Genomic DNA, 11,113 nt, shown 5'->3' on the forward strand with positions numbered 1-11,113 from the left:
ATTTGCCTCAGATGCACTGTGGAGCGGGTCAGACTGTTTTTAATGCAGGCTACTAGTTACCATAGACAAGCACCATTAGACTCTTCACATATAAGGACTGCATGAATTAAAAAGAAAACACTCTGGATAACTAGGAAATGAGGCCCTATGTCAAAAATACGGAAATATCCCTTTAAAAGTGGTGTCAATTGTGAGAAAAACGACCTTGCACAAGACTATAAGATTATAAAACAAAACAAAGCACAAAAAATAACATCAAATTAATCTGATTTATTGGCCCACTCTAGTATGTAAATATGACCAAAACTTTATTTAAACTTTCATCTCCGTAAACAACAAAACCTAAAAAAGAAGAAGTGAAATGGTCCACATTCTGGGTTGGAAAAAATAAATCTAGTTCAAGTCATTGCCGATGCCTTTTAATCCTCGTCCAAACGGGCTTGTTGGAGCTGCGTAATCAGACCTGTCTGATTAAATTCTCATATGTTCTCCAGTGTTTGTGAAAGAGCGAGGCAAATGTCACCACCTCCAACACTTTGGTCTGAAAACTACTCCAACCTGCAGCAGATTTACTCCTACTACCCGGCACAAGCACAAGCCATGATTACATGCACTTTCTATTATTAAGCTCCCCACACCTACACGGTAAGCAGTTTCTCTCAGGTGGATCATACAAACGATCTTTGGAGTTTGGGCTTCACAAATCTATAGTACAGCTCGGCTCCATGTGCAGAATGCAGACATATTTGTCTGAAATGTGCTAAACACAAGGTCACATTAATCCATTGAGACTAATGGTGTTGAGCCTTGAAGCCAATATTGAGAATCCCCCCATACATCAACCAATCATACTCAACTCATGACTGCGTTAAAATACCATTAAGTCAATGGGAAAGATATAATGATGAAAATGATCGATTTTTGAATAAATCAAAATGACACTGCATGAGGTCTGAGGTCAATCAAATTTTCCTGTGGCTATTGTTTCCGCAGTGACATTTATAAAGAGGTGGGTAGAGTAGCCAAAATATTTACTCAAGTAAATTCAAATTCCAATTTTTTATTTGTCAAACCATGTGAATGATTTCAAATTATGTTTCTCTCATCCTTGATTGTGGAGCGGGGGGTGAGGGAAGAGGGGTGGGAGGGAGGGCAGGGAGTTCAGCTTCCCGATGGCCTTGTGCATGAGCTGTTCTTCAGTCAACTGGAACTGGCCCGTGGATTCCGCAGTCTCCTCCATAAAGGCATTACCTTGAAGAGACTGTGCGACGGGTGTGTAGGGTCCCTGGTGATTCGGACGGCTTTGCGGGTGAGACGGGTGGAGCACATGTCCTTAATGAAGAGGAGAGGGGCTCTGCAGATCTTCTCCATCAGCAGTCGCCGCGCCACACAGTGATGGAGCTGGTCAGGATGCTCTCTATAGTCCCTCTGTAGAAGTTGCACACAACGGAGGCTGGGACTCTGACTCTTCTCAGCTTGCGGAGAAAGTAAAGACGCTGATTACTTTTCTTGACCAGTGGTGTAGTGTGCACTGTGCATGGTCCAGGAGAGGTTCTCTGTGATGTGCACACCCAGGAACTTAGTGCTGGTCACCCTCTCCACTGCAGCACCGTTGATTGTTAGAGGAGCATGCTGGACCCGCGCTCTTCGAAAGTCCAGAGAGATTGTTCTGTGTGTACCATATGGCCAGACTGCTCACCTCACTCCTGTAGTTTGGCTTGTCTCTGTTGCTGATGAGATCCACCCCCACTGTTGTGTCGTCTGCAACTTGATGAAGAGGTTTGAGTCGTACTTTGGAGAGCAGTCATGGGTCAGTAGAGTGAACAGGAGGGAGCTCAGCACACAGCCTTGGGGAGCCCCTGTGTCCACTGTGATGGTTCTGGAGGACTTGCCGCCGGCACGTACAGCCTGTGCTCTCCCCGTCAGAAAGTCCAGCAGCCAGTTGCACAGTGACGTGTTGATCCCCCAGCTGGAGCAGTTTGTGTATTAGCTGCTGTGGGATTATAGTGTTGAATGCTGAGCTCAAATCTAAAAACAGCATTCTAACGTAGGAGTCCTTTGTTTCAAGGTGAGTGAGGGCTGAATGAAGTGCAGTGGAGATGGCATCTTCAGTTGTGCGATTGGACCGGTGAGCAAACTGGTATGAGTCCAGGGTGGGAGGGAGAACAGACTTTAAGACTTTAAGTGCAACGTTGCTTTCAAATAATTACTCAAGTGAAAGGAAAAAAGGACTCAGAGAAAATGTTACTTGAGTACTGTGATTAACTGAGTATTTGTTTGAGCGAAAAAGTCGGATTAATTTTCAATGACGCCATAAATTGTGTCAAACAAAACATAAAATCATGCGGAAATTGGGATTTTTCCAAAGAAAATTCCAAGAAAATGGCAGAAAATGCGGAAAAACTCTATTCAAAAGAACATGGTGCAACAGACAAACTACATCCATTTTATATGTCAAAATGAAGCATTTGCCACTTAAAGGGGCTGGATGCAAGTTGGCCATTTTATACTCACTACTGCCACCTCAGGCCATATGTGTAACTGCACCTTCTATATTAAGCTCGTGCATGACGGCAATTCGGACCCGAAGTGACACCTTTTTGAGCGACAGTGCAGGATTTTAGAGGCAGTTGTGGTGAACAGGTCTGGGCTCATTCTACACACTAGGACATGGCTGGAACATGTAGGGGGAGGAAAATACATAATTTTACTGAAGTAAGAGTGCAGATACTTCATTATAATTTGACTCAAGTAGAAGTAAAAAGTACCGTATGATACACCTACTCTAAGAAGTGCAATTTATTCAAAAAGTTACTCAAGTGCTTGTACTCTGAATTCACATAGCGCTTTACTAACTCCACTTGTCACTCCGAGCACCACACGCACACCAGTGAATCTGATCTCTACGCATGTACACTTCCTGACCCCCCCCAAAAAATCTATTATTTGATTGAACTGCTTTCTTTAGCTTTGATTACAGCTCACATTTGCTGTGGCATAGTTTAAATAAGCTTCTGCAATGTCTTAAGTTTCAGTATCGCATTCACGTTTCAAGATCTTTCACGATGTGAGCCCGATGAATCCTGGCATTGTCATATTGGAATACGCCCGTGCCATCAGGGAAGAAAAAGTACATTGTTGAAATAACCTGGTCAATCAGGATGTTCAGGTCGTCGGCAGAACCTAGACCCGACCAACTGCAGCAACTCCAGATCATAACAGTTAGTTAAATCCAGGTGGCAACATTTTCTTTTTTGGTGAGGCAGTGTAATACATAGAGTCCTAGCAAGATTTTCTTTTCTATTACAGGTTTTTTTTATAATCCTTAAACCAATCATTAAACTGCAAACAAGGCGTGAATACATATTTTTCAGCCTTATGAAGCTACAGCGATGCCTCCAGGGGACATCTGAAAGTATACGTACAGGATTAGGTTTACATCAAACACTACATTTACGTGTTCCCTGTCCTTTGTCGGAGAGATAAAACCTATTCTCTCACCACAAGGCGCGCTTTGGAGTCTGTCTATATTCCCCCTTTTCATAGGATTTCTTTGTCCATCACTGTATTTGATCTGAACACTTGAATTCGCAGACTCTCCCCTGTTTTGTGCAGTACATCTTCCCATACATTGACAACATCTCTTGGCTTGGAACAGACAGGACGGCTCCAAAGTCGTACTAAAAGAGTTTTTCCACCTAAAGCAAACCTACACAAGTCGTGATTGCGTGCACTTTCTATTATTGGTGCCCCAACACCTACACAGTAAGTGCTTTCTCCAAGGTGCACTACAAAAAATCCGTGTTTGGGCGGGAGCCACTGGCCCCTTATAGACTTATCACACACTAAATCTATATTAGTAAGGCTCACTCGCGTCCCTTTTAAGTTCCAATCTAATCTGTCACTTGCTCTTTTTTTTTCCTGTTTTACTTTAGGGGGAAAAAAGCAACTCCTCAGAGCTCCCACTACACACTCCGAGCCACCAATTACCCAGCATCCTCCTCTCCGCTGCCAGCACGCCTCATCTTCATCAATTAGCGCGAGCCCGATATCCTACATGGTGCCTCTCTGATCAAACAGCTGCATCGGACTGCCACTGCGTCACGTCACCCACGAGCGCCTAACGAGATAAAAATCAGACGATATTAATTCTTCATAATGTTAATAAGCAAATGGGCTAATGGGCTTTTGCGCGGCGGTGCCAGTGGAGTCCCGCGGGGCCGACTCAGCTGGAGGTAAGAAAACACAGGGTTTGGGTAATGGCTGTACACAGTGAGCGTCCGTCCCACACTATATCCATACTGCACACTATAACGGCACAAAAAAAAACACAACACTGGGAGCTGATGACTAACTTTAAGCCGACGGAGAAGTTTGCATTGGGATGACCTACTTCTTTACCTTGAGACGGCATTGCTAACTTGTCCTCCAGTTACTTTTCCTTTGGAACAAATTTCTATTTAAAACCACATTCCTCTGTGCAGGTGCACTTTAAAGCAACTATATAATGCCATTGCGCACAAAAATGCATTTATTTTACAGCAGCGTTGTTATTTTAAAGCCTGCCTAGTTGAACAATACAAAGATCTAATTCTGTCTTATAGCAAAGTAACTATAAACAGGCAAGTTTCAGCCGAGTAGAGAGCTATACACAAATAACTATATATTGCTAGAAAGTATTACACCATTGGGCTGCTGTTCACAATGAATCAATATGAGGGTGAGTGGGTGTTTTGACCCCGTGCCGGACTTTACAGCTACAGGCTCTGGGTTTGCTGCGTTAGGTTCGACTACTCATGACCCCCAACTTGGAATAAGCAGAAGATGTGTTAATAAATGTCCAATCATTTAGGAAACAGAAGAAGAAAATACAATCATTCTGTGCCAAGTTGCCAACCTAACCTCCCTCAAAGCGCAACTTGTTTGGCTGGAGCTGAAAGCCAACCTCGGCAAGACAATTATATTGACGAGAGCATTTCACATTTCGTTGATGTGAAAATTAAGCTCGTGCTGCCGTGTCAATAGCCTCGGCTCGCAAACCCCCGAGATGTGAAATTCAATTTTTGTGGCTCCATCACTGGTGCGCGGGGTAACAATAGCAGCCGCCCGAGCTTGTCAATGGATTCCTCTTGTCTGAGCGCCTTGCCCTTTCTCTGTGGATGGATGGCGGCATATTCCCCCCATCGGCTCAGAGCTGCAAGGTAACCCCTACTGTACATCAACACTGGGAGGGATCAAAGATCTCCAATATGGCCAACGCAACAGAAAGGTCGCAGCTGCTCAATCAAAGGCGGCTCGACATCACACAGGCGGTTTTGAAGAGCCTTTTCACAAAGACTTTCCTATAGTGCCTCCTTATAACGCTTCGCAACATAAAGCCAAACAACTCTGACCTCAGCACCACTTTGAGGTCGGCTTTGTTCGTGTTTGTTGCCTCCTCCTTGTTGTTGATGACAGCGGAGGGAGATGATAAACTGCTAATGCAAATTGACAGACACTTCTTCCCCCACTACAATAGTTTGCTTTACTAATCCGGAGCTAATCCTATGAGAGGGCCTTTTTGGACAGCACCCCTGCACTCATTGGCATTCATCACTGCACGCGGCGCGCGCAATGTCACAAAGAATACAAAACAAAGACATCCAAGAAGTTTTCCTTCTGTTTAAGCTTTGTCATTTGTTGTGTATCACTTTACAAAGGCTGTAATGGAGAAAAAAGATTGCGGAGACGTGGAGCAGGCCAGTGGCTTTTCAACGTTTTTCATTGTTGTCCTAATACATTTTACATTAGGGTTGGCCCTGAGAGGACAGTGGCATTTCTGCATTGAACCAACAAATGACCTCTGTGTGAAATTAAGCTTTCATTAGTGCGAAATGTGTCCAACTAATAACATCTGGAAGAATCCCGGACATTGCAAGACGTATAAACTAATAATAAAGCAGAAAGAGCAGAGATAATCACACTTTTTGGATGCTTTTTTCCCCTCAACTCTTATCACAGCCTCATTTCACCACTTGCATGTCTCTTGGTGATGTGGGAGGAAAACCCCGTCTTCATTTGAGGACGCGCGCGCACCTGTAAATCAGTCAAAGATCAAAAATCCAAAATAAAACGAAACTAACTTGGGGAAAAACGCATCACTAAGGCGGAGATTACCCAAAGCGCATTCCTACACTGAGAGCAGAGGTGAGCGTTCCCTGCGCACTATGGCACGGAGCAGCGAATGGACTGCGCGCGCTTTTGACGCCGCTGACTGCAGATCCACTGTACCCAGGGGTTACCGGCTCCCGCGCTGGACCGGAATGATAATGAGAAGCCACGCGGGCAGAATATTCATAAGCTGTCACATTACCGCCGATTGTTGAATAGGTGAGCGCGCGCGGCAATTGCGCGAGGGGAGAGATGTAATGTAAAGAACTCTGTCCGGGCGCTGCTCCGGGGCTCCCGGTCAGCGGCTACAGCCATTAATCACCAGACTAATTCAGCCTGGGGGCAATTCCAGTACAGAAGGTGACAGCGAACATCCGCGGAAGTTTAATTAGCCAATGGGGCACTTGTTGCACGTCCTTTTTCAATAGAGGACTTCGATTGGTTGACGCAAAAGAAGCATTTACGCACAGCACGGGTGTAGTATTCTGACATTAAACATGACAAGAACGCGGCGCTTTTGACTTTTAGTTTAAACAAATATCTATGAAACTCACCTTGAGCGTTTCGATGTCCAGAGTAGCCGAATTCTCCATGTTTCTTCTCATTTGTCACATTTCCACAAAGTTGGCGACACGTTGTAGACTCGCCAAAAAGCTGCTGCGCCTTTTCTTTTCCATCAGAGAACAAGATGTTTTAGTTTAGTTGTTGTTTGAAAGTTTTTTTTATATATATATGTATATACAATTATGGGATGGGATGCCGTGGGTAGAGTGGCGGTAAATTGCAGGTGGCTCCAGTGCTCCTTCTGCCACCGCTCGTTCATCCAAGAAGCGACTGACGACCTGGCTCCGCGGAACAAGGACCGTCAAGCGCGCGCGACAAGACGCTACTTCCTGTGCGGGGGCTTCATTTCAAAATAACACACAGCCACAGCTTTTTTTGTGTGTGCATTTTACAGTCCAGATCCATACTACACACAGAGGCATTCTGCTTTGGACTGGGTGCTGGTTCTTTGAAGTTGCTTTTCTTTTTTGTTTTGTTATGTCTTTTTATTTTTCTCAAATCTATTCTTTTTTACTCCTCCTTTCTGAACTTATTTATCTTTTTTTGTCTCCCACTCCCACAGGGTTACTGGTTTATTCAGATGGAAGCAACTTGTGGTCCCTGCTTACTGTTATAAATGGATGATAAGATTGGTTAAGAAAGACAATGAAAAGCAGGATGTCCCTGATACTGTATGATAATAACCTTGGACTATTTTTAGGTCTCGCTGAACCAAGACAATAGACAAGGGCAATGATTAGGCCTATTAGTTAAATTTTCCCAGCTGAGCAAACTGAGATCTTTATCTGATGCCTGTTTGTGAATTGATTCCAGAGAGTTTGGGCTGGATGGATGAGCTGGGGTTTGAACAATACTGTGGGTGTCAGACTCTGAGGTAAAGGATACTGTTGACCCAGAGCCCAGGAGAAGAAAACGTGTGGCATGGGCGCACTAAGATGGCATGTGCAACCTTTTTGTCTTTAAATGTTTTTATTATAACTCTCAAAGGAGGAGGTGAATGGGCCACTTACACCTGCTCAGTCTTCCTCTTCCTCGGTCAGATCTTTTCCTCGATGACAAAGATCAGCCTCTGAGCTGCTGGGAGAAGTGGGGCTCACATTGTGGGCTACTTCTGCTGCTGACTCAGACACTGGTCCAATGCACACTTTTGGAGGAGGCTAAGATAAGCGAGATGGAGACATGTGGCATTTCATTATTATATCAAAGTAGAACAGTCCTGGGACCTGTCCGCCTCCATTGTAGAAGGACAGATATGTTTATGTGCCTGTCCTGGAGGAAGCTCTGTGGTCAAATGAAAATGAATTCAACTGTTATTTTCTTTGATCAGTTATTGGTCTTTTTTTTTTAAAGTTATATATTACCTTTGATGCTGAAAGCCTGCAATCATTTAAGAATCGGATGGCCTGGATTATGATACAGCCCACTCTGTAGAGGGAAGAGGAAATGTTACTACTTCTTTAATGAACTATACTCTGGGTATTTTCTTATAACAGGGCCTTTATCACTGGGACAGGTCGGTGCAAGGCTTGTTCCACTGTCGACTTTATCTGTAAAGAGGCAAATGTTATGTTATATTGATTTTTATAGACATAGAAATAGAAAACTTTATTGTCTACCATGCACAATGATGGCACACATTTGCCTTTGGCTTGCTCATACATTCTAATACATTTGCCCAGCAATGTACATAATAAAATCAGTTCATTATAAAATCAGTTCACTGCAGACACAGCAGCAGCAGGTACACTTCATTAAAGGAAAGGAAAAAAAGGAACACACTATTTTATTTCTTTAAATAATTGACCCTGTATATACAACAACAACAACAACAAAAGGGGAGAAAAAGGAAAAAGCTGGACATGATTTTGTACCTCTGTCCTTTCACTTCCAGGCTATTGTCTGCCCCCCGCAGGACGTTGTCGAAACAGCACTCATCCATTTACGATCCACTTGTTATATTATAGGATCATCATTTTAGAGTCCAGTATTCATATTTACCATTATGATTTAATCTAGTCAAAGTGCACTCACGGCTGACCAATATAAAGCCACAATCTAGTCTAAATGACAGAATTTGTATAAGAAAGCGTTATCAAAATTATTGAAGTTTAACAAATAAATAAGCTGGAACATACAGGCTAATGACAACGCGGATGCAGAAATGAGTTAGGCCTGCTACTGTTGGTGTGTTGTGTAAAAGAAAACTTTAAGGAAGCGCTTATCGATAGGGAAGGGGCGCATGTCTGGAAACAGTTGCTCTGCGCTCACATCTGTGTTTGCAAGGCGCAACAGAACACTTGTCAAAACTACACTCGCTGACACACAGTGGCCAGCAGATGGCAGCAAAGACTCTTGTTTCATGCTCTTTCATCCAACTGCGCTCAGAGACCGCGATCCAGGCAAAATAATCAATTGTCGATGAAAATATCTTCTTTTATGAAAGATGTCAGACGCTAGCAAGCAAATGATGGCACAAAAAAGGTCTGTAAACGCTGTAACCATTCAGTCACATCCTCCTCTGAAAGGACAGTAGAAAATGTGCGCGACTATGTAGCATGCTCTGCTTATTGCGGTTTTAGAGGCTGAAACGTAGACATTCGTTGGTGTAGCTGTTTATTGTTTGTAATTTGGTTCATCAATGGTTCATTCTGTTTTCTTGCAGTGCTAAAATTGCAGCTGGGGCCGTTGTCTGCGTTGAGAGTGACATTAAAGGAGATGTGACCATTGGTGAGAAATACAGCCCAATCTCCATCACTGTAAAAATGCATTATTTGTTATTGCTAAATATCATGTTCATCTGTGCAGGTGCAAGAACAGTGGTCCACCCAAAGGCTCGGATCATCGCAGAGTCTGGACCCATCGTTATTGGAGAGGGTAATCTCATAGAGGAGCAGGCTCTAATTATTAACAGGTAATACCTGTAGCCTTAGCAACTGTTGTTTTTCCTCCTCCATTAAATAACCTAAATAAAACAAAACATGTGTGTGCAGTTTTCCAGAGAACATCATGCCAGACATAGAGGGGCTCGAACCAAAGACGATGCATATTGGCACCAACAACGTATTTGAAGTTGGATGTGGTATCCTTTTCAAACTGTGTTGCTTCTTTAAATGTCTATTCAAAAGGTTATTATATCGTGTAATAGTGGCAAGTCATAAAATAATATTCATTATACATGATATTTTGTAAAGAGAACTTCGAATCATACTCCTGGTAATTATGTTTCTGTCCACCAGAGCGCACTAAAGAGCCAAAGTTTCTGAACATTTTAAAAGAAGCAAATTTGTTCCTAATTCTAATAATGTAGATATTTTTTTCTATGATCATTTGTGTTGATGATTAGTTTTCAGGGTTATTTTTCAACTTTTCATTTCTGTAGTGTGTATTTATGTTTTTATTGATTATAACCCACTAATTTCAGTCAAACTTCTTTTCTTTTTTCACACGATTATTCAGCCACACATTTCTGTTTTAAATCCAACCTCCACAATTCAAATCATTACGAGCACACGGCACATCTTTCAAAAGCCACACCGACATCACGGCCCTCCGTTTGTGAACCAATAATGCTGAAAATGTTGAAGAAGATGTAAATCCTTAACAATCCACCCACAGTCTCTCGAGCTTTGAATATTGGGGATAACAATGTCATAGAATCTAAAGGTAATGTCTCCCCACACCTCTACTCAAACTAATCAAACACCTATGTTGGCTATATTTTTTCTGACTTGTGTTTTTCTTCACAGCTGAGATCGGTAGAAACGTTATCCTGACCAGCGGCTGCATCATAGGCGCGCGTTGCCAGATCCACACATGCGAGGTAGTGCCTGAAAACACCGTCGTCTATGGATCAAAATGCATCAGACGCGTTCAGAGCGAGAGGCCCCAGGTCAGGAGCTGTTTTTTTCACTCTCTCTCTCTCTCTCTCTCTTTGCAACTTTTTTTTTCTTTTTTTTGCTTGCGTTGATAGGAAAGTAACATGGGATTTTCTTCTGTTTTAGCCTCAAACTCTGCAGCTAGATTTCCTCATGAAAATTCTGCCCAATTATCACCATTTGAAGAAGACGGTGAAAGGAAGTGGCACTCCGATGAGAAGCTAATCCCGGCTGGTGTGAAATTGCACGACACTTTACGAACGGGATCGAAAATGTGAAGAGTTGAACATTGCGGTCAAAATCGGCCATTTTGCTGGAAAAGTCAACATCGTCCGTAGTTTAAACATTAGGCCGAAACTAAAGGCTGTACTCAAGGTCTCGTGTGAACACTGAGCATTGTTACATTTTACATAGAGGTTGGCTCTCTCTTCTGGACGCCTGACAACGCCACATAAACGCTGTTACTTTCACTTTGTTGCACACAATCAACATTCCACATTATAACGCTTCGTCCGTCACCTCCG

General features: G+C 43.1%; 2 protein-coding genes across 2 annotated transcripts in view; one reads left to right on the top strand and one right to left on the bottom strand.

Annotated features, from left to right (window-relative positions):
• LOC306980870 (zeta-sarcoglycan-like) overlaps positions 1–6,844 on the bottom strand; it is a 55,788-nt gene extending 48,944 nt beyond the window's left edge. Inside the window, exon 1 of the mRNA XM_079580404.1 lies at positions 6,705–6,844. Within this exon, the coding sequence (XP_079436530.1) occupies positions 6,705–6,755 (51 nt within the window). The 5' untranslated portion in view covers positions 6,756–6,844. The remainder of the gene's footprint in view (positions 1–6,704) is intronic.
• A 2,252-nt stretch (positions 6,845–9,096) lies between these two features.
• dctn6 (dynactin subunit 6) lies at positions 9,097–10,855 on the top strand. The gene is made up of 7 exons (XM_079580513.1): positions 9,097–9,195; positions 9,377–9,441; positions 9,520–9,625; positions 9,705–9,793; positions 10,330–10,377; positions 10,461–10,603; positions 10,716–10,855. The coding sequence occupies exons 1-7, from the start codon at positions 9,158–9,160 to the stop codon at positions 10,812–10,814; spliced, it is 588 nt and encodes a 195-aa protein (XP_079436639.1). The 5' UTR covers positions 9,097–9,157; the 3' UTR covers positions 10,815–10,855.
• Positions 10,856–11,113: the final 258 nt, after the last annotated feature.

Source organism: Gobius niger, assembly GCF_951799975.1.
Source record: "Gobius niger genome assembly, chromosome: 21".
NCBI classification, from domain to species: domain Eukaryota; kingdom Metazoa; phylum Chordata; class Actinopteri; order Gobiiformes; family Gobiidae; genus Gobius; species Gobius niger.

Bases quoted from the DNA above. Each gene is read 5' to 3' on its own strand.
- dctn6 (XM_079580513.1), top strand. From the start codon at position 9,158: ATGTCAGACGCTAGCAAGCAAATGATGGCACAAAAAAG. The intron at 9,442-9,519 runs GTGAGAAATACA...TCATCTGTGCAG, and splicing joins TAAAGGAGATGTGACCATTG to GTGCAAGAACAGTGGTCCAC. The intron at 10,604-10,715 runs GTCAGGAGCTGT...CTTCTGTTTTAG, and splicing joins TTCAGAGCGAGAGGCCCCAG to CCTCAAACTCTGCAGCTAGA.